Raw genomic sequence first — 26,207 nt, forward strand, 5'->3', positions numbered from 1 at the left:
AGGAGCAGGAAAGCTGACGTTTCTGGTCGAGACCCTTCTTCAGAAATCTGCACCCTCTTGCACCCCCTCCAGTGCTCATATATCTCTTCTCATTTTCTAAAGAAGGGTCTCGACCCGAAACGTCAGCTTTCCTGCTCCTCTGATGCTGCTTGGCCTGCTGTGTTCATCCGGCTCTACACCTTGTTATTTCGATAAGGAGAATGTGTTTTACCCAGAGGGTGGGGGCTATCCTGAACTAAATTTCTGAAAGGATGGCAAGGAAGGAACCATCACATTTATTCACGTTAAGCTATTTTATTGGAGTTCTTCGAAAGAAATAACCTGTACTGTAAATAAAGGAGAACCAGTGGATGCTTTGTATTTATATTCCCAGAAGCATTTGATAAGGTGCCACACCAAAGGTTACTGCAGAAAACAAAAGGTCATGGTGTACAATGTGACATATTGGCACAGACAGAAAATTGGCTGGTTAACAGGAAGCAGAGAGTAGGAATAAGTGAGTTCTTTCAGAGTTGCAGGACGTTAAAAGTTGTGTGCCACAGGGGTTGATGCTGGGGCCTCCCCCGCCAGGTCTGCAGCCTCTTATCCTCCCTGCCTCGCCAAGCATGACCCGAGGCACTATTTCCAGCTCTGTACCAGACAGCCTTTGCTCATCAGGTTCCAGAGTGCCTGCTTGAGCAGTCCACTGGTTCCTAGCCAGTTCACAGCCTGACGTTAGCATCTTTTCGATTGGCTGCGGTGCCCCTTCTGGTTGGTCACCACTACCTCCAGGATTTGCTCAGACACAGTGGAGTTGCTCGTCTTGATTGGCTGCCAGGCCAAAGGCTTGCGGAGCACCTCAGCATATGTCTCTTTACTGTGGACTCTATGCTGGCTGCACTTCTCTCCAACAATGTTCCCTACACTAGTCTGAGGGCTCAGCAGCCATTGTCCTTTGCCCAGCAATCCTGATCAAATTTAGCAGCTCCCCTATGTTGTTTCGTTCTGTATGAGCCCAATCAACTGTCACGTAAGAGAGAATGAGGGAGGGGAGCGGAGGAAAGGATATAGCCCCACACTCTGCCAGTTAGGAGAAATGGGAGAAAAGTTACAACGCTGCAGACAGCCAAGAGGAGCAGTTCCACCATATCTGAGAGGATTTTGGAGGCAGCAACAACAATTCAAAGGGATGCTATCAAGCAGCATCTAATGATATTGCCAAGTCGATTGGATGCTCATGCAGATGATCTGCAGCCTGGTGAGTGAAAGCTCCCTGATGCAGACCTCAGGCTGAGGTGCCTTGGGCTCCGTTCTCAGGAAGTCAGGCATGGGGAAAGGCCATAGTTGGAAGATTGAGCATAGGAAGAGGCCTTGACAAATGGCACCATGTGACTAACAATAGAATGAATCTTGCAAAGCACAATTAATTACAGGCCCCATCAAATGGGGCAATTTTAACCAGGAATTAGTGGAATATTAAATAAGACAGTATGTTTCATCATTCACTTCACAACTTTCGTTGAAATCTTTGCCAAGTAGTTACTGTGGGTCAATCTACCAAACATAGCACCACAAAAAGCAGCACAGTTTTAAAAAGCATATTAGTGTAAATTAACTAACTTATATTCAGCTAATGCATCAATGGAGCCGATTTACTTACCATTTGTAAACTGCAACACCAAATAATATCAAACACATCTTAAACAGGGCTTTGTATTTTTTTAACAGTAACTTGCTTGTTTCAATACATATTTGATTTTTTAAATATTGATGGATTTAATTACTGGGGTCGAGAAATAGTTTTATCTACAGTGACAACAAATATACCAGTACCACTCATTCATTCTATCACTTATTAACATGATTAGGCTTTAATAAGGCAGTCAATACTGTGATCAAGAAAAAAAATGGAAGTATCATTGAGAAGTTGACCCTGAAAGACACACCACAAAGTACCAGCATTAGTCTAAGATTCTTACTTGTTAGTTAGAAGAATTAACCAGTTTAAACTAAATTGATTAAAATCTGTGCTAAAAAGTTAAAAAGGAATTTTCAACAAATGCACTAGCTTGCTTGCTAGTATTATATGGCATAGATTTAAGGTCTTTATTTAATCTTGGGGAAGGGAATGAATGATAACAGGCAGTCTTCCACAATCTTGGGGAAAGGAAAGAGAGGGGTCTAAGGGATAGTGTTGTGCTTACTCCACATCTGATGCACAAACTGTACTGCAGGTCAACATAAGAAAGTTAGTGAACACCAACAAACACAATAACCAGAGCACAGCCCTTCAACATCAGCAATTATGTAAATCCTCCCATATAAATGGGATGGGAAGTCTCTTCTCACCAATGGTTAAAAGAATCAATGTATGATTAGTTCGAGCAATTTCAAATCAGTTTGAAATCAGCATAATACCACATTGAAAGCTAAACTGAATGTAGCTGTGCCTACATAACAATGATTGATTTTCATTGTTGCGTCATGCTTTCTGCTAATTAATACTCATACTCAGAGACAACAGTCCGATCATCACTGGAAATAAAAATGGCTAATGGTTGAAATCGGCATGTGTAAAACCACCAAATGGGTTCCATCCTAAAAGGCGGAAATGCAAGACCAGAGACAAACCTCAAACTGATTCAATGCTCAAAACATCACAACACAAAAAGCACCAACATTCACACAAAGTGGAGCTCTCCCACAGCAGCAATATGCGAGAGCCCACATTGAAAGGAATAAAAAGACCTCATCTCATCCCAACGTCTGCTTTCATGAAGCTACAATCAGTAATAGGATTAGCCCAACCAAGAAGCATGTGTTTTTGAATTCCTCCAGGCTGGTGTCATTTAATTTTTAAAAGGGCTTCAGCTGAACGATTATATGGGGCCTGGTTCTTCTCCGAGTGAGCACACAAACTCAATTTTAACTACAGATCATTTCAGCTGCAAGTGAAAGAAACCAATGGTTGAAACTGGCTTAGCGCCTGTATTAGGAATGGGACTGGATTTGACGTGTGGGTTATCTGTTGGACATTGTGCTAGCAGGAAAACCTTTTTTTGGGGTTGGCTATTTCATTCGGACATTAAGTCTCTAACCAAAGAGTAAGTGATACTGAATAGCAGAGGTTGAAAAAAATAAATAAAATTATACATAAAATGTGGAATATAGTCAAATTAATCCACACACAAAAAAAACAGCCACAATTAGAAGATTTTCTTCTGTCGTGCCCATCTGAAACTTAAGCACGCAGGACTGACGTTAACTCACTTGCAATGTTCCCAAGTACCACAAACTAAAATAAATAAACTGTAAACAATGCACAATTGTTTGTTTTTTTTCTGGTTAATTCTCACATTTACTTAACAATTAAAAGGATCTCCCTGTCTTTTATGTGAAACGTAATCATATGGCAGGAGAAGGGCTACTTAAAGCAGTAAAACATAACTGAAATTTCAACGAACAAGGTACTATTAGTCTTACATGTTAGGATGGATGATGTTGCTTCATTATCAAAAAGGTTGATCCAGACTGCTTTTTAGTGATGACATATTGGACAGATATATCAAAATAAAAATATGAACCAGCACAAAAGCAAATAAATGCACGAAGTTTCAAAGATATGAAGTTTATAAAAAGCTTTCCTTTCTGGACTGTCGCTAAATATAAAAGGGGTTGAAATTTACTCGAAAAGGTTAAAATGTTGACTGCTTAGCTTTTACAAATTATGATTTTTATTATATGTAATGTTAATGGCCACAGTCCTCAATTCTCAAGATAAGAAAGAGTAATTACACTTTCAATTACGTTGAAGCAAAAAACATATAACTCTTCACAACACTCATCCAACTCACTACTCCATGGTTGGCAAAGGTTCCTGGCACAAACAACAAAAGTAATCAAAGAATAGCTAAAATAAAGTCAAATCATCTTGCAGACGATATCACCGAATCAGTTAATTATTGATAATACTATGTCATGCCACAAACCTCAAGGTATAGTCAGAAAGATAATGTTCATTACTCGATATATCTATGTTGACTCAACTTGTATTCATTTTGTGTCTTTCACATCTCAGTGAATCCAAAAGCATTTCACAGTCTGTGAAGTACTGATGAAATGTAGCAACTGTTCTAACTTTTGGAAATATGACATCTCTCAAACAAAATAGTGATAAAGGCCAGATAATCTGATTTTAATTACATTGGTTATACATTAGCTAGGACATCAGGAAGAAAACCCTGCTCCCCCCAATGGAACCATGGAACCATTATATCCACAGAAAGGTTCAACAATTCATCCGATGGCAAAGTTTACATATTCTGTATGTTTTTTTAAACATTCTTGGTCATATACCCAACTGATCTGATTTGTAACATGTGTACTGACTTAAAATATTTGATATCAATGTTTTCCATAAATTTATAAGGCAACCCTACAATGTAAATTTGCCATGTTGCACTAATTCTCCTGCCAGTGGAGGTGCAACTGTTGATAGAAAGTACAGACATCACGTGATCAGTTCGTAGAGGCCTCAGAACAATAGAACTGATGATGGAAAAATACAAACTTTGGAGAAAGTGCATATTTAAAAAGGAAGTGGCATTAAACCTGAATACCTGGCCCTCTAAAGACACTTCACTGGAACACTAAATTTCAGTTTGGCTCGTAGGCTAAGTTCTGAACTTTGTAACATGGGCTCTAATGTATGCAGCAGATGAGTTGATGTCAACATAATTTTCCCAATATACATAGACAGGAGTTCTAAAAGGGACGGGGCTTCAAATTAGTGGATGTGGTTAATGCAAGATACCTCTGCTACAATGTTTGTTTGATTTATGACTTTACAACTGTTTATGTTGAGATGTCTGATGTCAGATGGTGAAATAGGAAACCAAACTCCAATCTTTTGCTTTATACTTGATTTAATGCTCTGAAGACATGGGTTCAAATCCCACAATGGAAGCTGATGGAACTTAAATTCAATTAATAATTTTGCAACGTACACTAGTTTCAATAATGACAACTATTGTCGATTGCTGTAAAAAGCAATCTAGTTCACTGAAACTTCATGGGGAAGCAAAACTGCTGCTCTTACCTGGTCTGGTTTCCATGTTGCTCCAGCCCCCTGGGAAAAGTCTGAATCACCTTCTGAAATGGCATAGCCAGTCAGTTCAAGGGCAATTATGAATGGAAAACAAATGCTAATTTTGACAACGATACCCACATCCTATGAAATACTGCAAACCTTTTACTAACTGGCACCTAACAGACCAGGAGTGTGCCAGTTGATAAAATATTCCGGATGATTAAGAGGTCCACATAAGCAATGTAAAAACTCACACTAAGTAATAGAAACTCAAAGCGAGGGTACACACATCACTGTCTTACTTTATTTACAGCATAGCTCACTTAAATAATAATGCAATTTTGCGTTAAATAAAACTTACCAGCAGAGAGCCTTCTCATTCACACCCTTAACTGACTACTAGACATCGTGGTAGATCGCAGTATTTGAGATGAAATTGACTCAAATTTGAATTAACGGTTAATATTTTGTGTGGCTATTCAATTGAACAAGTACATTTACACTGAGGTAAATACATTTTTAAACCTATAATAATTGGACAGAATAATACAGTAAACTTTGCAGTACTTGAGGTGGATAATTTTTGCCATTGCCATTTTATCATGAGTCCTGGTTCATAGGGTGCCAGTTAAAACAAAGTTTGCCATAATAAACAAGGAATATCCTTCAATCTCTGTCTCCTTAATATGATTAGCATGCCACTACAGAGCTTCCTTTTTTCTTTAAATCAAAACTTTATAATACAGACAACATTTCAAAAAACATTAAAGAAATAGAGAAAAATAATTTTTCATATTCTGTACACCACATATTACAAGATGTCCATCTTCTCAGGTCTCCAGTACTCTCTTTGTGAGAGTATTTCATTTTATAAAGCAAGCTGACAATGGATAAATTGATTTGACCCATTTCATCCCAGAGATTTCTGTTCTTTTAAGAGTCCATTTTATGCTGGCAAGGTCAATCCTTAATCTTTTAGTGCATTTTTTGTTGAAAAACAGTTTTCCCACTTGAAATGATTATCAATTTACTATTCAACAGACAAAATATTCTCAAAAGGTCCATTACATAGACTTTCCCATAAAATAGTTGATAAGGAAAACCCCATATTTATTTCTAGTGTCGCTCCAGCAGAAGAAGTTTTAACCACATTTTTATTTTGAGCTCCCCAGGCCAAGGAACAACAACATTCTCCATTTTCACTCACCATGAATATTATAAAACAAAGTGCACTCAAATGGCCAGTGATGGCAAATCATATTCTTAGCTTTATATATAGACTGTATTCAACATCATATTTCTGGAATTGCCTTTTCTTTAAAAAATAAGAGTCATTATAATACTAAGATGGCTGCGATGGTCAGATGACTTCTGCAATTTTTGCATTCTCAAGTGTCTCAAGTCATTGGAAGATTTACAATTGAATAACATTGTATGCTCATTCAAACAAAGCACTTCACACAAAGATGGAACCATATGAAGATACATACCTTCTACTGTTTGTGAACTTATCAAAAACTTAAATCTATGGACTTCTGAACCAACTCAGAGCTTGATATTTAAACAACGAGAGCTGCAGAAGCCAGTTAATTATGAGGTGGTGTGAATGGCTAACATTAACGTCCCATTCTTCAGCAACGGCTTTGAACTTAATACCATTCAGAGAGAACAGCAGAAGTATTAATCAAGTGGACATCTTATCAAAACTATCTTCAGGTAGCAAATCAAATTACCTCAAAAATCAAGGAGAAACCCTTTGGTCTGCAAACAACACAGCAAGAAGCAGCAGCCGACAGCAACATCCAGGCCTTAACACTGGGGACAGCAATACGAGGGGCTTTCTTTCCGAGTGCACCATCACGGCAACATTCCCTTTCTCTGCTTCCTCCCTAACAAATGCAAATGTCCAAGATGTACTCATTGACTTTTCCAACCAACCTATTCAGAGATGTCATTACACACTCTGGTGCAGGTGGGATCTCAGCCTTCACGCTCAGATGTAGAGACACTACCATGATATGACAAGATGCACCCAAATTATTTGATCAATGTCCTTCACCTGTACATCCTTAATACAACAACTGATTAGATGCTGCCATTAAAAAAAATGACAAGTATTAAACTGAACAAAATACATGGCTTGCTTACTAAGTTTAAAATGATACTTTTACAAATGATGTCTATACCGGTAATTTAATACTTGCCTGGAATAACTGACTATAAAAGGTGAAGCAAAGGTGGTGTAAATGTTGGAGATTGTAGTGTAAACTGGCCGATACCAAATCAACACCTCATTTTGTTGCCCATTTATTTTTTTCATTCAGAGGCGCAATTATCTCTGCTCCAGCACATCCTTGCAGCACATCATCATCTGAGGTCCAACTACTTTCAGTTGCTTCATCAATAATTTTTCCCTCCATCAAATGATCAAAGGTGAATCTGGTTGCTGACATATCACCTCCATTTATAATTCAGATAATGAATTGACCAGGCTCAATGTTAGAACATCTGGATAACATCCTGTCTTAGGCTGATATGGGGAAAGTAACATTCATATCAATTGAGTACTGACTATTTTCAGCTCCAACCACCTTACCTTAAACTTGACTTTGAATGCTATTAGTGTTGCTATTGTTGACATCTTGGAAGTCACTATTGACCAAAAACTGAAATAGTTCAGACCAGTCACTAACTCATTGGTGGGTAATCTGCAGTGTATGGCTTGCTTTCCAAATCCCCAAAGTATCGTAATCAGCCACAAAATGCAAGTCAGCATTCAGATGGGATAATTACTAGTAAACGTTGTTACAGCTTCAAGAATATTCAAGATACTCAATACCATCCAAAAATTGGCAACCCAGACATCCAGTGTGCTGTCTGCTATTGTTGTCCCATGGATAGAGTGTTCAACCACTGTTCCAACGCTTCAACATTTCTTCAGCAGAAAACCCAACCCAGAGGCACAACAGCAAAAGGCAAATGGGAACAACAATGCCTCTACATTTCTCTCAAAACACATACTACAATCAACTTGGACATATGTTGTAATTTCTCCAGTGGGGCAAGCATGAATTTTAGAACTCTTTACCTAACAAACTTGTGTGAACACATTTACTACATAGATTCCAGAGGTTCAAAAACAAAGGACCCTATCACTTTCTCAGATCAACTAGAAATGGACAATGCCAGCCTTGCCAGTGACTTCTATTTCAAGAAGTAATAAAAATAAGTATGCGTATGAAGTAATGAAGATAAAAGGGGGTTGTTGGGTTTAGGAATAGTACTTCACTGGCAGAATGAAGGGGAGAAATGCCTAGGGAGAAAAAGCGCTGTGGAAGGAATGGGAAGCTGCTTAGTGATCTGAGGATTATGTTAACACTTCTCAGGAACAATTCCTGCTGTACATTTCTATACTTAAAACTGTCTGCAAATGTTAACGTTAAAGAAACCTTAATTTTCTGAACTATACCCAAATTCAAATTATGAACCTCTCATTTCACAAGACACTTGAGACAGTAAGGTACCTTTTAGAAGTTACAGGATGTAGCTACACTATAACAGAGTTAAAGATACACTTTAGATGCTGCAGTACTCGCATTAAAGCAGGATGAATACAAAGCCGTAGCCCAACAAGGAGGTCTTCCTGGAGCAGCCAGTCTCTTTTTGCTTTATTTTGGAGATATTCAAGCTTTATGTCCAATTTAGATTACACAACTTTAACGCACTTTCAGGGGAAAATAAAACATTGCAAAAACCCAAAAACTGAAAAGTAAATGCACTGTAAACATCAACCTTCAAGATTTCAGCCACAGGTTTTAACAATGTGAAGAGGTGATCTAGCTTTTAGTGGCCGTTTAAAGAGTTGTTGGGGCTAGGTATAATTGGAGTTATAGCAATGATTTTACAATACTGGAAGCCCTTGCTCACTAATATTAATAAAATCCATGCTCTGTGTAATTTTAAGTTGATGAGGCATATAACACAGAAATACACATTAAGAACTTCCAAGGTAAATCAAAATGCTCATGCACTTCCTTATCAAACTGCTATGTGTCCACGTGAAACAAGACTACCTATATTACAATGTATTAATGAAGCACTGTAAATGGACACATGATGATTTCAGTTGCAACATTTCTCTGGAGAAAATGTTTCAAACAACAAACTCAAAGCTAAGGTGCACTGACAAAGTAAATAAATCATTAAAATAGGGAACCAGAAAACAATAGACATTCATCAGATGATAAGAATAGCATGAAACAATGCAAGATAACAACTTAGTCAAGAATATGGAGGCTTCAAAGGTAAATAAGAATCCTTCTTGTTTTTCCAATGCATGATTTAGCAAAATTCCAGATGTTCCATGTACTACCTCAATTCTACACATATGTATACTGGTAGAATGCTACAAATTTAAAAGTTTTCTGAAACTTTTTTGGATTTAATTTAGTACAACGTATAACTGATCGCCAGTGGTATTGCTCCATTAATCTTTTGTCTGGAGCATAGTTTTGGCAATAACAATCTGACACATCTTCCTTCTTGGCATAAGTTCCTTTATATAATTCAAATTCTACACCTACAAACAAAACTCCTGAAGAGAAATATTGGAAGCTAAATTTAAGACTAACTAAAGAGAAATAATTCTGTAAAATGGCAATTGCTTTAAAACTTCAACTCGTTTTCCTTGTGAAATAGCAAGGTTATCAATGCAGAAGGAAAAAAAGAAATCAATCCAGAAATCACTGCTTTTCTTTCCTTAAAATGTGAATTCTAAAGTTGACTGGATGGTACTGCAGAAACACTTGAAACTCTTCAAAACAAAGGTACTTTTATAAATTAGTAGCACTGAATCTATGGAACTAGATTGGAACTTACTCTACTACATCTACTGACTGGCAGTTAGCAGCAAAATGAAAGCTTTGACTGGCAATTGTAGAGTTGTGAGGCATGATGGTGATGTACCTGATCACTGTGATAAGGTTAGCTATAACACTGGCTTATTCTGCCAAGCTACGTGTCATCCCCTATTCTCCTTTCACTTGGTTGTCAATCTTTTGAATAGCTTGACATGCCTGACCATTGGATGCTCTGGTGCAATTATGGTAGCGGTGGCATGAACAGCCAGAATCCATCTGTTTTGCAGAAGTACTTCTCTGCATTTTTAGCTGGATCTCCAATTTGAATGACACCAGCAGGAGTTGGCCCCACGGTGAATTCTGTATCAGATGCAACTCCCTAACAGTGTTGAGGCCTGGGCACTGACCTCTTTTCTTTAGGCATTCTCATGAGTTCGAAGCCCAGATATATGTCTTCACTCTCTTCTAGGGTAGTGAAGGTCTTGAAGTTTCTTCAAATCGCATTGTGGAAGAGACAAAAGAATATTCTTCATCAACAGTATTTGGATTATGAAGTGCATGAGTTTTTTTGAATAATGAACAAGACTTGAAGTATAGCAAATTATTAGGAGCACAGGACATTACAACTATTAATCAGTGAGACTTTACCAAATTTAACACGCAATTGCAAGTTAACAAAAGAATTTTAAAACGTAATCATAAATATTGCTGATTTCAAAGACAGCTACATACAAATCACTTACCACAATTGGAATACTGAAGTGCAGTGAGCTGCTTCCGCAACCAGAATAATTTAACCAGCCACATAACCAGTTCCCTCTGCTTTTATAAACTTGTAAGATTATGAGTTTTTGTTATCTTCTTTCTTTCTAAAATTTGAAAGGCTGATCACTAAGCTTTCCAATCATCCCACTTTGTAGATGCTATTGCTTTATAGCGAAAAAATTAAACCATTGCTTCACTGAAACAAATATGAGTAACCATAAGTGTGTCTTCAACACAGTCACCTCTTTCTGGCAGCCACCTTCATGTGCACAGGCTAACTACTTCATTCTATATGTCAATAACTTCAGCATTCAAGTGGATGACAATTACTATTAGAAATGTTGCCAGTGCAGTCATAGTAACAGCAGCTAGCACAAAATGCTGGTGACAGTTCATGACTGACTGAAGTACCTTTATGGCCAGCTGATCCAAATAATGAATCAAAAGAGTGACAAATCAATGTTACACTAACGTTTGACCACAGCAATATGCTATTGAAACTTTAAGAGTGATACAAGACAAGATCAAAGTACACCATGTCAGAACTTATAAAAATGGAGAGTCAAGTGATTTTTACATTTCAGCAGTTGCTAAGTACAATGGTATGTTTGCTGGAGTATCGATTACACTTGAACTGATAATTTGTCATCTATAACAGGATCTAAACTCCTGAATACAGATGGTGGGCGTTCCCATTTCGAGCGGGGAAAAAATGGGGGGGAAGAAAGGAACATTTGTTCAATACGCTCAGAATATGTTATGTGCCATGGTTAGTTCCATTTGAGGATGCAATCTGACTTCATCCGTTCCTAGATATCCGAAAAGCAGCTCGGATCGCTTCTGAAAAAGAAAAAAAAGCCTACCTCTGAGGAACGTCGATGTTTGCCGAAGGAAGGAGGCGTTTCTGTTCTGACACCGAGCCAAGGGGGAGGGTCGAGTGCTCCTTCTCCACCTCGCGAGTTCTGTTACATTTGTTTTCCAGATACCGGTCTTCGGGCTTTTTGGCTGTCAGGCCGCGTGGCTCTGGGGATCTTAAAGGAACATCATTCTTTTCTCGTTCTTGAAACGCCGCCACCGAGTCACTGCCTTTGCAGTTCAAAAGCATCTGTAATTTTATAAAACCGAGAGCTAATGACTTTTTTTTTCTCCGCCGCGGCAAATGAAACCTTTTCCAAAAAGAAACTTTTTCCCCCCCAAAAGTAAACATCCGGAATGCAGGCAAATCAACCTAAAATGTTCGGTTAGTTTTCTTATTGCAGGCCTGCCTATTGCCAAGCTAAACTGGACAAACCCCAACGTCCAGACATTGAAATGACAAGTCCACAAGTGGCAAAGTTGTTTAGACAGTTCACCCCAAGGAATGTGCTGTATCTCGATTGACATGTTTACTTTCAAAAACGGGACCGACACTAATAATACAGCAGTGTAACATTCAATGTTTGGTACCGGCGTTTGGTCTCGCTGGAGATGGGCATTTAATTATACCTGTTTCCTCGCTCTACTCTCTTTAAACTTTGGACGTGCACTTCAGGCGCCATCTTAGTTTCAATATATATTGCAAATATAAAAAAGTAATATGTCTGATTGGAAAAAAAACATAAATGAAATCATGCATCGACTTTGCAATCGGTGGAAACCATTTAACCTTTTGTGCAATGAAAATGAATAATTGTTTAAATACCTTTTGATTATATCCGGATTTTCCTTTTCCAGATACTTTGACATCGATGCAGATTATTTCTTCTTCTGCATACTCTCTGAGTGAGCCATCATCTAACATGATTGTGTATAAATTATTGCCCGCAGGGTCGTTCTTACAAGCCTGAATCACTCCAGAGACTCTGACTTCGCCGGCTGAACTTGGCGCGCAAACCTTTGTACCTACAACTTTATATTTTTTGGTAAGGCGTTTGGAGCTCATGGTCTTGCTTTTTGGGGGGGTGGAAGAAGACGGGGTGAACTAAACTAGGCGTCTGTTTTTTTTTCCCTCACGGAAGAGGCTAATGTAATTTTACATTCGTGTGAGATTCTGATATTTGCACGCACAGAGAGAGGGAGAAACCGCCCCTCGACTCTGCGAGCCGGCGTTCCTGCTGATTACAATTGTTTTGCTTCTCTCCCTGTGCCCGGGTTGAGCCGGGCCCCGCCCCTCCCAGGGCTGGGCCCCGCCTCCCATTCACACCGATTGGTGGCTGCATATTATAAACATTCCATTAAAGAACGCTGACAGTGGCAACAAGGCGCCCGGCTGGTGTAGCTACTTGTCACTCAATGCCGGTCCGCTGCTGTTCCCGGTGCCCGGGCAGCGCAGTTTGCAGACCCACTGCCCCACCTCGCCCCTTTCCACCGTCACCACCCCTTTTTACTCCCACTTCACTTCTTTCCAACCCCTCCTCCCGCCCTTTCCAGCTCCCCTTTAATAACCCATCTTGTCTCCCTCCTTCCACCACTTCCCCTTGCCTCCCACCTTGCAACCAAAGTTGGGTCAAAACATTTCAAAACGAACTAATTCACTGCCATGTGCCTATCACGCATTTCCAAGTTTGGCTCCGCCTGTTTGATTTATTTTTAATCCAGTCTCGATACGATTGGATTTTTAGAAGTTACGCCTCTTCTATTTTCGTTGATTTCATCTCTCCCTTTTCAAGCGATCACTGGTTCTCAGTCTGATTATTACTCACTCACTTAGTTGCCTTGTCCACCTGCAACTTGCTGCCGCTCAGCTTGGCTTTCCACGTCGAGGATTGCTCTGGGGGGGAAAGTTGCACGTTAAGAAACGGGGCTGACTCCCCACCCCCTGCGATCAGCCTGTGGGCAGGAGTAATGGAACGGACTGCAGAGCGCGCCGGCCGGTTTCTCCGCCCATCAATCATAGCAAAGAGCTAGCAGGGACTTGACACTGTAATGTTTACAGCACGTAGTGCACGTCGCTATTCAAACGGAGATCCAATAGATCTGCAAGCGGCCGGAGGGAAAATGGCAGCCCTGTTGAGTCTTGCTCGCTTAACTTTTTTTAAAATATTAATCTAGAGTTTGTATCATTGCGGTATGAATACAGTCCTTGTAGGTAAACTCAGGCTTTTCCTCACTAAGTGGAAAGCGAGTCAGAGGGCTAACCAATTTCATTTGACTTGTGAAAGCTATGTGGTTTAAAAACGTGATTAGGTGACAGGCGAATAATTTACATTTTGCATATAATTAGGTTGGTTGCACTGATATGACAGTTATTTTATCTGTTCTAGTAAGTACATTTCACATGGGCTTTAAAAATAGCATTTAATGTTAAGGTGAAGCGAAATTTGCTGACTTATGTATCAAAATATTAAAACTTTATCTAGCCCACAGGGGATTTTTTATACCCCTATTGTGAATTCAGTAATATCATGAGAGACTATAATGTATTAAGAAAGTTTGCATTACAAGCTATTTGTTTAAACTAAACTTTCCTCTAAATGTTTTCCACCGTTGAAAAGGGGATTGTCCAGTTTGTCTACAATTGAATTTCTGGGATGGAATGGGATGAAATATCTGGACAATTGCATATGAATGATGGGAATTTGTTTCTACCGTGTTACTAAAGTGCTACTCTTAATCTGGAAGCTTTTCTTTGATATTGAGGTCTCGATTTGGAAACTTGTGCGTTTTCCTTAACGAATACAAATTTTAAAGCACTATCTACTATTATTAATTAGTTCACCAGGATTTGAACATTTCTTGTTGGGAATATGTAACAAGATATGGGTTTCTTGAAATGGTCGCTAGGTTAAAGGTACATGGGGAAACTGGCCTCCATAGTCATAGTAAGTCGTTATCTATTAAGGGTAGAATCAAACGACAAAAAAGTGAATTGTCTCGATTACATAATGCTACCCATATTTCATTTTCAACCCCAGTATATTTTTCTTGTATGTGTGGAATTTATGATTTTCCTTTAAAACAAACCACTAATTTAATAGGGTTGCAATTAATTTCGCTTTAAAATAGTACTACTTCTGACGGTTTAACCTTGGCAACATTACGTGTTGAGAATCTGTTAGTACCGATCATTCATTGTGTGTTAAAATATGCTAGTAGTTAATTTTTACACATAACATGAATCATGTATTTAGGGAGGGCTTTTTCCCCCCGGAGCGTAGGAGGCTGAGGAGTGACCTTTATAGAGGTTTATAAAATCATTGTGGGGGGAGGGGGGCACGCATAGGGTGAATAATCAAGGTCTTTTTCCTGGGGTAGGGGAGTCCTAATCTGGAGGGCATAAATTTAAGACGAGAGGGGAAAGATTTAAAAGGGACCTGAGAGGCAACTTTTTCATGCAGAGGGTGGTACGTGTTTGGAAAGAGCTGCCAGAGGAGGTGGTAGAGGTGGGTTCAGGTACAACATTTAAAAGGCGTTTGAATGGGAACATGAATAGGAAGGGTTTAGAGGGATAGGGGCCAGATGCTGGCAAATGGGACTAGACCAGTTTAGGATAACTGACCAGCACAGACGAGTTGAATTGAAGGGTCTGTTTCCATGCTATATAAGTGGCTCTAGAAATAATGGATGTATTGTTGGTCATTTGTCAAGATTCTATAGAATCTGGGATAGTTCCCATGGATTGGAGGTTACGGATTGATTCCGGAAGCAGAGGCTACAGCCTAAGGATATGGGTAGGCCATTTGGAACTGAGATGAGGATACATTTCTTTACCTAGAGAGCGGTGAGGGACCAGTGGATGTGGCTTACTTGAACTTCCAGAAGGCTTTCAATAAGATCCCACATAAAAGATTAGTATGTAAGTCAAAAGCGCAGGGGATTGCACGTAGTGAATAGACATGGATAAAGAACTGTTTGGCAGACAAGAAACAAAGAGTTGGAATAATCCATTTTCTGAGTGGCAGCCAAATGCTAGTGGGAAATTGCAGGGATCACTGCTACTCCAGCTACTCACAATACATGATAATGGTTTAGATGAGAGAGCTAAATGTAATATCTCCAAGCATGCAGACAATATAAAGCTGAGTGGGAGGGTGAACTGTGAGGAGGATGCAGAGATGATTCGGTGTGATTTCGATAAATTGAGTGTGTGGGCAAATGCATGGCAGATGAAGTATAATGTGGATAAATGTCAAGTTATTCACTTTGGTAGCAAAAACTGTAAGATGAATTATTATTTGAATATTGATAGATTGAGTGAGTAAGGAGGAAATACCACAATAGCTGGGAGTTTTTGTACAATAGTCACTGAACGTGAGTATGCAGGTGCAGCAGGCGGTGAAGAAAGCAAATGGTACAATGACCTTCATAGCATCAGGATTAGAGTACAGGAGCTGGGATATCTTGTTTCAGTTTATACAGGGCCTTGGTGAGAGTACACCTAGAATATTGTGTGCAGTTTTCATCTTCTTTATCTGAGGAAGAATAATCTGCCCATGGAGGGAGTGCAACAAAGGTTTATCAAACTGATTCGTAGGATGGCAGGACTGATGTATGATGAGAGACAGGATTGGTTAAGCCCATATTCACTGGAGTCGAGAAGAATGAAGGGGGAATCTCAGAGAAATGTATAAAATTCTAACAGGATCAACATAGGAGAGACGTTCTGGTTGATAAGAGATTCTGGAACCAAGGGGCCACAGTCTAAGGATACAGGGTAGGCCATTTAGGACTGAGATGAGGATAAATTTCTTTACCCACAGAGTGGTGAGTCTGTGGAATTCTCTGCCACAGAAAGCAGTTGAGGCCAAGACATTGAATGTTTTCAACTCAGAGATAGTTATAGTTCTTAGATCAAACGGTCTGGGGCAAGAAAAGGACCAGAGTACTGAGTTGGATGATCAGTCATGATCACGTTGAATGATAGAGCAGGCTTGAAGGACCAAATGGCCTACACCAGTTCCTGTTTTCAATGTTTCTGTATGTAAGGTGCCTGCAAATGTTTATGTCTTACCGTTGGTATTTGCAGTTTTGAATGTGAAATTTTGATGACAAGTATCTGAAATTCTTATCATGGAATTTGGGAAAAACCCAAAAGTCAATACCGTTTTAGAGAATAATTTCAGAAACTGCCAGTCTGATGGCACATTTAATTGTATATTAGACTTTGCTGTCTTTATTTTAAACTGCACCAACCTTCATTCACCATCTGTGAGCCCTGTGCTCACTGGCTCCCCCCATCCGTCACCAAATACTTCCTGCTTCTTCAACACCTCCAACTTGAAATTTTAACCCTCCTTCTAGTCCCTCCAAGGTCTGGGCCTTGCCTATCTCAGTAACTATCCGCAGACCTACACTCTCCAATATCTCTGTTCCTCCAACTCTCAAGCAATATCTAATTTAATTGTTCCACGCTAATGGCCACGCTGCCTAGGCACTGTAGTCTGGAATTCAATGCCTGTGCCTTTCTGCCACCCTGTCTCTCTTCTTCTTTAAGACACCCCTTAACAGATACATTTTAAGCGATTTTTGGTATCTACTGTCTTGTTATGTAGCTCAGTGTCAAATCTTCTTTGATAATGTACCTGTGAAGCAGCTTGGAATTTTTTACAACGTTAAATGACCATGTAAATGCAACTTGTTTTTCTAAATACACATCTGCCAAACAGGTGAAAGGAATACAATAGGCTTTCATCCCATTTTAATGGTATTGTCTTTTAATTAGCTAGGAAGGTGAAATTGTCCAGAATTCCTGCAATTGATCATGGTGCTTGCTGGAAAAACATATTGAGTTAGACATGGCTACAAAGTCCTGCATTACATTGCGTGCTGACATTCTCTGCCCACGTTCACTTGTGTAATATGGTGGAGGATGATTGGCTATCTCAGCTTGGCTCATCTTTGCTGGTACGTAGGCTCCTGCCAGTCTTTATTTTCAGGAGTATCAATTCAGTTTCTTGAGAATATGAGCCCCTAGTACAAAACTGCTCATGGTGTAAGCACATAATTGAGAGGTAAATATTTGATAAAGAAAATGCTGAATTGATGGTTGGCTGAGGTTGGTTTAAGCCATATAGTTGTTACAAAAATCTCTACTCTACATTTCTTATGTACTATTCAATATGCTCTGTGAAGAAAAATTTGAAGATGTAATAGAATATTTCAGTGACTTCATTGTCAATAATATATAGTAATGACATTAAAAGGAAGTTTTGAAATTTGATTAAAAATATTGATACACTATGAGGTCACTAATTTGTGAATTATGCTGAAAAGTGCATATCCAGAGAGAGAGAAAGATTGTAAATCGAGAAATCATTTTATCCTTGAAGAAAATTTAATGGGCTGGAATCTGTCTTGAAATATGCTGCCTAGTTAAAACTGTACTTCCCAGTTTCATTAGTCAAAGCTGTGAGTGGGCATGATGTTCACCCACATGAAATTAATTTGAACCCCTATTTTGAAGAACCAGTAGAAACTGGAATTTGGAATAGATAGAGATTTTGGAGGAACATCATAGGAGTTACATTGAATTGCATAGGATACAGCATAAAATACATGAAACCACATTTGGTCCAACCAATCCATGTCATTTATTCAGGACAATCAAGGCCAGTTTTGAGACATAATAAGGACTCCCCTTGGTGAGAGCAAGAACAGCAGCATAATTCTCCCCAGCACTGTGAAGAAGTGACTTGATTTTGTCAAGGTCTTGCAAGTGAGACTGAACAAGAAGGCAAGAGTCCATGGAATCTAGGGCAGTTTGGCAAATTGGATTCCCAATTTGCTTAGTGGCAGGAGACGGGGTGATGATCTAAGATTGGCAGTTGTGACTGGAAATGTGTGTCAGGTGACGTCCTGCAGGGTTTGCTGCTTGTTGTTTGTAGTGTACATTAATGATCTAAACTTGAATACACGAGGTTTGATCTGTATGTTTGTAGATGACATGAAAATTGGTGGTGTGTTAAACAGCAAGGAGGAAAACTTTAGATTACAGGACACTATAGACAGTTTGGTCAGATGGGCCAAACTATGATAAATGGAAGTGAGAAGTGATGCATTTCAGGAGGACTAATATGGCGAGAGAGTATAAAATGAATGGTATGAAATACAAAGAATGAGAGGCACCTTGGTGAGCATGTCCACAAATCCTTAAAGGAAACAGAGCAGGTGTTTAAGAAGGCAAATGGGATACTTGCCTTTATTAATCAAGGCATTGAACACAAGAGTAGGAAGATTATGGTTGAACTCTGTAAGACATAAGCTAGACCACAGCTGGAGTTCTGTGTGCAGTTCTGGTCGCCACACAATAGGAAGGATGTGATTGCATTAGAGTGGGTGCAGAGGAAGTTCACCACCATGTTGTTCAGACTGGAGGTTTTAGCTATGAAGTGTGTCTAGGAGTTGTTTTCATTTGAGCAGAGAAGGCTGAGGGGATGACCAGATTGAGTTCTGCAAAATTATGAGGGGCATAAAGGTAGACAGGAAGAAATCTTTTGCCTTAATAGAGAGGTCAGTAAGTGGGGCCATACGGTTAAGGTAATGGGCTGGAGATTTGGAGGGGATTTAATGAAAAGTATTTTCACCCAGAAGGCATCCGCAACTCGTTGCCTGGAAAGGTGGTAGAGGTGGGAACCAACACAGCAATTAAGAAGTAATTAGATGAATCCTTGAAATGCCATAGTATACTAGGCTCTGGGTGAATTGCTAGAAGATGGGACTGGAGTAGATAGATGCTTAATAACCAGTGCAAGCATGATAGTCCAAAGGGCCTCTTTCAATGCTGAACAACTCTTGCTATCATTAAAGAATGCATGGTTGGTAGTGCTGAGGAGGTTAAAGAAGTAGTTTAGTTGTATCCTGTACTTGGATACAGAGGAGGATGCAGGAAGCAGTTTAACGCCATAAACAGGTCAGGAAAAATAAGTACAATTGCTGATTCACATAGCCTGTCATATATGACAACCAACTCGACTCATACTGCCAAACCCTGTTTAGCTATTCCATCACATCACGCCTCAAACCTACATAAGTTTCAAGAGCATACAGGTTTCACTTTTTATACACCTCCTCCTCACCCCCTTCCCTGCCCCACCATTTATCCATCCATCTCACCACTCACCAGATCCTTATGTGGTGTGATGCATCTATTTCTCAGAGAATTCCTTGCATCCACAAGGTGAATAGCCCTCTTTCATTCATTCAGGGTCAAAGGACACACAAAGTCCGAAGGAGACATAGGACTGGAGGTGGATAGTCACAAATTGTGCAGCTGAAAGATGCAGAGGAGGAAGCCATGGAGATAAGTGGCACCTCTGCATGCCTGGTAATCAGAGATGGAGAGACTAGGAACAAGTAGTTGACTGGTGACAGAATTAAAAATATCTCTGACACATGTTGATTTTATTTCTTAAATGGCAGATCAACGAGAAGCCTGTGGCTTTGTCAGGATTAATACGGATCTGTTTCTTCTGTCTTTCAGAAACTGCAGCCATGGAACAACAATCTTTAAACATGCCTGATGACAATTCCTCAGAGCAGCTTGTATCTTCTGAGGATTGACCATCAGAGGATTATAAATAAGCTCTAGCACAAGTGGGGAGAGTTAAACAGGAAGTTGGGATTCACCAAATGGTTCACAAATCAAAAGTAAGTTCACAGACCCTGGTGGCAGCAACAGCTGTAGAGAGCCATATAGTGGGAAGGGACTCCTCTCTCAGCTTTGTTCAGCCAGTGCGGATGTTAAAGCCTAGAGGCCATCATTGTAGAGGAGGAGGATGATGAAGCGACAGCTGTAACTTTGGAAGGAATTGACACGTGCTACACCATGATCCACAGTAGCTATGAAAATCAAGAAGGCCTATTCCAAACTTAGTGGAGAGGTATGTAGGATCCCTGCAGTGCGGAAACAGGCCCTTTGGCCCAACGAGCCGACACTGACCCTCCAAAGAGCACCCCACTCAGACCCATCCCCTTACCCTATCCCTGTAACCCTGTATTTCCCATGACTAATGCATCTAACCTGCACATCCTTAATCACTGGGTAATTTAGCATGTCCAATCCACCTAATTAGTACATCTTTGGACTGTGGGAGGAAACCAGAGCACCCAGAGGAAACCCATGCAGACACAGAGAGAACGTGCAAACTCCATACAGTCAGTCGCCCGAGGGTGGAATTGAATCTGGGTCCCTGGCTCTGTGAGGCAGCAGTGTTAACCACTGAGCCACCATGCAGCCTAATGCTTCAAGTCTTTGCAAAAAGCCTGTCTCGAACTGGGTGACCACATCCGTGGAAGTTCAAGCAAGGCCGTCAGGTGAGTCTGTACAGCCATGGCCGCAGCAGAGACTCAGCTGAGGTATCACTTGCTTTAAAGAGGGTGACAGATACTTTATCCTTGGGGAGATGGCGGTGTAATGGTAATTTCACTAGACTAACAATTCAGAACTTTAGGTTAATGTTCTGGGAGTATGGGTTTAAATCCTACAATGGCAGATGGTGAAATTTGAATTGAATAAAAATCTGGACCAAAAAAAACTTGTCTGATGACTATATTACTACATTCAATTGTAAAAACCCATCTGGTTCATGAATGTCCTTTTAGAGAAAGGAATCTGTTATCCCTACCTGGTCTGACTTACATGCGACTCCAGACCCACAGCACTATGGTTGATGCTTAACTGTCTTCTGAGCTTGGGACAGGCAATAAATGCTGGCCTAACCAGTGATACCCGCATCCCATTAACAAATTTTTTTAAAAAAATGGCATTGCTCTGCAACAAGCTGCACCCAGTGGTGCAGTATTTGCACAAGAGAGAGATGACAGGGGACATGGAAATAGTCAAAACAACCCAGCCATAACCCGTCCAATCACCCAACACTCAACATGCTGCTTCAACTCCAAACAATTGCATTAGGGACTGTTAGCATTTAAATATATATTTAGACAATTTGTTTCAACCAAAAGATCTATATCACAACATTTCACTTATTTTTAACAAAACAAGTCTTTTTCTCTATAAGATAGTTAAACAAAACAGTCACCATTAACTTAACAAAGTGATTTTTAACAAAGTATGTTATGCATTCAGGTTCAATTCTTACTTTCCCCAAGAAATCTCTTGTAAGACAAATCAATCTTTAAGTTATTTACCTGTGTAGTGATCACCCATAAGTATGATTTGGTCCTCTGGAGAATTCTCTTCAGTCAAAAGTTATTCTCAAAGGTAAATTTACATTTACTTTCTCTTGACTGTGGATATCATGGTCCCTTTTCTTGGTTACATTTCCTGTCTTTGCAACTTATTCTGCTCGTTTTCTTTTCAGTAGATACTGTGAAACCAGTATGGATTCTCCCACTAGCTTCAAAGTAGGCAATCTTCCAGCTCCTATTCATCAGAAAATTCAAACTGAGATTCAGGCTGAACTGCATTCTATTGAGTCATTGATAAAGTCAGAGTTTTGTTTGGCTTATAGCGCTGGTCTATCTAATGCAAGACTGTCAAACTCATTTAATTTGGAAAATTTCTCTTGGTGAACTGCAACATATGAAATCCAAAGCGCAACTAAAAATCTCTCCCAGCAAAGACACAAATAACTTGAAACCAGAGAGCCTTCCCTAGGTTTCACACATCCCTACTGCCAATGAAGTCTGCTTGGAGCTGTCTTCAAACTGACATTTAGATTAATTATTCCTCATTTTTAATTTCTGCTTTGATCTGATGAAGGGAATAAGTTTTTCAACTTCCATGGACTACTGAATGTTTTTAACTACTTTAGTTCCAACTTACTCTGTGGTCTTCCGTTTGTAACGTGTGTGCAGTTGATTGTACCCCCTACTTGTGAGAAGCCACTTGGGACTGCGAACTAATTACCCTGGAAAGTATCTGATCTGTGACCTGCCTTCTACATTTATGTGCAGCCAACTGAAACACTCTTTATGTAACAGGTGACGTCCAGGAAAGAAGCATAGGCTAAGCAATTGAGATCAATCGGGTTTTTGACAGTTGCTGGTAGTATATGATCACCAGGTCCAGAAGCGAGGAACTTTTCTTCTAGGCGGATGTAAATATCTGCCAACACCTGCTATGTCAATCTTAGCCTGTAGAGGCACTGTCCTTCAAAAAGTTCATACTTCACTGCATGTACTAACCTGTTACATAAGTTGTGCCTCCTGCTACTTCAGTCCTTCTGTTGTGCTCTTCTCTGCTGTTCTCCACTTTGTTTTCATTTCTGTTGGGCTCCTTCAGGGACTACCACAACAACCTTTCTGCCAATGGTGGTTATCTTCCTTTTGAAATTCAGAATTTCAATGAAAAGTACCCGATGCACCCTTCCTTCCTCATGTTGCCTGTTTGAAAGCTTCCAAAATACACGTGTGTCAACTCACATTCTCAGCAAAATGTTTGTTGGAGAGAACCACAAAAACATCTTTATTCATATTGGAGAATCGGAACTTAGAGCATCTCAAGAAGTACTAATCACTCTTTCCTCAGTTTCACCGATCAGTTTCCTGAACTGCTGGAAAATTTCTTTTAAAATCCGTGGTAAAATCTCTTCAAATAAGCCTCGTTAGCATATGCTTATGAGTGATCTGTCCCCGACGAACAGAAGACTTGCACGTACATTTTTGTTGAACTCAAAAGGAGGCATGGTGGAGGCAGAGTATGATTGGGTTTGAGAATTTTGGCAATGTTATCTTCCAGCCTCCTACAAACGACCCATGCTGGGGTTTTGGTGCAGGATCTGTGGGAAGGGAATACGATGTTAGAGCCCTCCCTTTAACCTCTTTCCGATGTCCTTGTGCTTCTAGATAGTAGAAGTTGCAGATTTGGAAGATGCTGTCAAAGGAATCTTAGTGAGCTGCAAATCATAACAACTCACTGGATGGAAAAGATCTTGCCAGCCCTTCCTATTTTTGCCACATGTTAAATGTATTGGTTATTTGTGGTTCCACTATAATTAGTTAATTCTTAAATCATCACCTAAAATTGTCCGCTAAGAGTTACAGAAGGGCCTCATACCTCATAGCATCTGGAATAATTGACCAGTATTTTCTTTTTGATTGTTTAGGTAAATATACCTGCTTTAAATTGACCAGGCCATAACATTATTCAGTTCTCCAGCTGTGGTTGTTGGAAGATTTGCCTTATGTATTGACAATGTGTAGAAATAAATGATTCTATATTCACAGAATCTCTACAATGTGGAAACAGGCCATACAGCCCAACATGTCCACACCAGCTCTGAAGAGCATCCCAGGTCCCTACCCCTGCAATTCCTATGGCTAATCCACGTAGGCCTACATGTCCCTGGATACTATGGGCAATTTAGCATGTCCAACCTACCTAACCTGCACATCTTCAGGCTATGGGAGGAAGCCAGAGAAAGCGCAGACATGTGGAGAAAGTGCAGACTCCATACAAACAGTTGTCTAGGGCTGTAATTGAACCTGGGTCTCTGGCACTGTGAGGCAGCAGTGCTAGCCACTGTGCTGCCCATAGGGCTGGAAGCAGAGCTTTAGTCTACTGAGTTATCCATGTTAATTCCATCTTCTCATAAATTGCATGATCTTTCTTCATATTCCTTAATACTGTTGCTTTCCAAGTTAGTATCAACATTTTAAGCATTGACATACATTTGGAACTTCTAATATTCCAAAGAATACTTCTGGATAACCTGTTGGGAAGTCAGATCTGCACCTTCAATGTTGAAAGGTGGATCAGTGTCAATCCATATATCATTACACATACTATATTTGGAGGGTACTAGCCATATCTTGATACCATAACTATTGGACAGCTCTAAAATTTTATTTTTCTGAAATGTTTGTGGTAAAAGCAGTTGAACCAGAAGGAAGAGCCACTTTTACATTCAATGTTTATCATCTTATATTCATGTACATAAAGCATTGGGGAAATGTGTCTTTGGTTATGAATAAAAGAACAGCTAATTCAGGTAGTGGTTAAAAATACTTTGATTTCAGATTCTGTCAATGAGTTTCAGCGAGGTATACGTGCAGAGATACCCAGCTGAACAAAACCAATCATGGATAATAAACTCTTTCCTTGATTCTGCTCCAACAGATGCTGCCAGACTTGCTGAGCTTCTCAAGCAATTTCTGTTTTTGTTTCAGACTCTTTTCTTTATTGCACTAAGGAGCTTGCTTTTTAACAGTCTGCAGGCTGGTGTGAAACCAGATTGATATTTATGTTGGTGATTTTGCATCTGGCAATTCCTACTTTCCAACATCTGAAAAACCAGCCCCTGAAATGCAATAAGATATTAAAACATTGTTTAAAAAAATGGGATTGGCACATTTATTCTGAAAAAAAGTTCACTTTCTGATTGGACAGATGGGCAAGTTTGACTTACTCTGAAGAATAAATAGTGCTTTTAAGTAGTCTGATGCCACATGGTTACACTGAAGATATTATTCTAATTATTTCTAATGGAGCTTTATGTATTCTCCAGTACTCAGTTTTTCATCTTACTATTCCAAGAATTTTGCCAACATTTCTTAACTTTTAAAAACACATTATTGAATTCTTAAAATCAAACTTTGATGTATTTGTTATAAAGTGCTTTAGAGTGAAACCTACTTGAGCTAAGCAAAAGATATACCTCCACAGAGATTTCTTTAGAAATACAACAATAGGTTCAAAGGCACAGAAAGCAAATAATTTGCCTACTATCCTGTTTTCATTTAGAAATCAGTGATTGCTCACAAAGACATTGAAACATAGCAAATAGGGGCAGAGTTAACTATCAAGCCCACTCTGCCATTCAATATCATCATGGCTGATCACTCTCGACGTCATACTCCTGTTCTCTCCTCATACCTTTAGACAGCTTTCGCTTCTAGAAATCTATCAATATCTTCCTTAAATATGTTCAACTATTTCTCTTCTCTAATCTTCTGTAGTAGAGGCTTTCACAGGTTCACCTCCCACCCTCTGACTGAAGAAATTTCTCCTCATCTCAATGAAAAGTGGCTTACCACCTTGTCCTGAACCTCTCTGCAACAGGAAATATCATTTCTTCATCCAGTCTGTCCATCTATGTCAGAATTTTATACTTTTCAATGAGATTCCCTCATTACTCTAAACTCCAGTGAATACAGGCCCAGTCAAACCAATCTTTCCTCATAGGACAAGCCTGCTATCCCAGAAATCAGTCATGAACCTATGCTGCACTTCTTCTCTGGCAAGTATATTTTTCTTCTGTAAGGAGACCAAAACTGCATGCAATACTCCAGGTGTGGTCTCCCCAAGGCCCTCTACATCTCAGCATGACTTCCTTGCTTTTTTACTCAAGCCTGTTGTAAGAAAGGGCAATGTACTATTTGCTTGTTGCACCGACAAAAGCAAAAGCTGTTTTTACACATTGGTTACACCTAGAATTCAGAATATGTCACCTTCCTTTAAATTATTCTGTCTGATTCCTTAGAAAAACAGACACACAAGTATGAAGAGATAGTAGGAACTGCAAATGCTGGAGAATCTGAGACAACAAGGTGTACAGCTGGATGAACACAGCAGGCCAAGCAGCATCATAGGAGCAGGAAGGCTGACGTTTCGGTCTAGGCCCGAAATGTCAGCC

At 39.7% G+C, this 26,207-nt stretch overlaps 1 protein-coding gene and 1 long non-coding RNA gene across 6 annotated transcripts in view; one reads left to right on the forward strand and one right to left on the reverse strand.

The window, feature by feature from the left end:
- The window catches only part of LOC109918038 (zinc finger protein 704-like), a 112,090-nt gene extending 98,543 nt beyond the window's left edge, over positions 1–13,547 (reverse strand). The window contains exons 1-3 of one of the 5 annotated variants that reach the window (XM_048608219.1): positions 13,378–13,547; positions 11,556–11,797; positions 10,335–10,418 (exon numbers count right to left, since the gene is read on the reverse strand). In XM_048608219.1, coding sequence (XP_048464176.1) covers positions 10,335–10,418; positions 11,556–11,797 — 326 coding nt within the window. In that variant the 5' untranslated portion in view covers positions 13,378–13,547. Of the gene's footprint in view, positions 1–10,334; positions 10,419–11,555; positions 11,798–12,373; positions 12,801–13,373 lie in introns of those variants that run through there. The other 4 variants (XM_048608220.1, XM_048608217.1, XM_048608221.1 and 1 more) reach the window with 4 other exon arrangements.
- Positions 11,670–21,143, forward strand: LOC125485445. Its single transcript, XR_007264173.1, has 3 exons — positions 11,670–11,932; positions 12,499–12,593; positions 20,090–21,143. It is a non-coding gene; the product is annotated as an uncharacterized LOC125485445 (long non-coding RNA).
- Positions 21,144–26,207: the final 5,064 nt, after the last annotated feature.

This window comes from Rhincodon typus, chromosome 19, assembly GCF_021869965.1.
Source record: "Rhincodon typus isolate 14 chromosome 19, sRhiTyp1.1, whole genome shotgun sequence".
NCBI lineage: Eukaryota > Metazoa > Chordata > Chondrichthyes > Orectolobiformes > Rhincodontidae > Rhincodon > Rhincodon typus.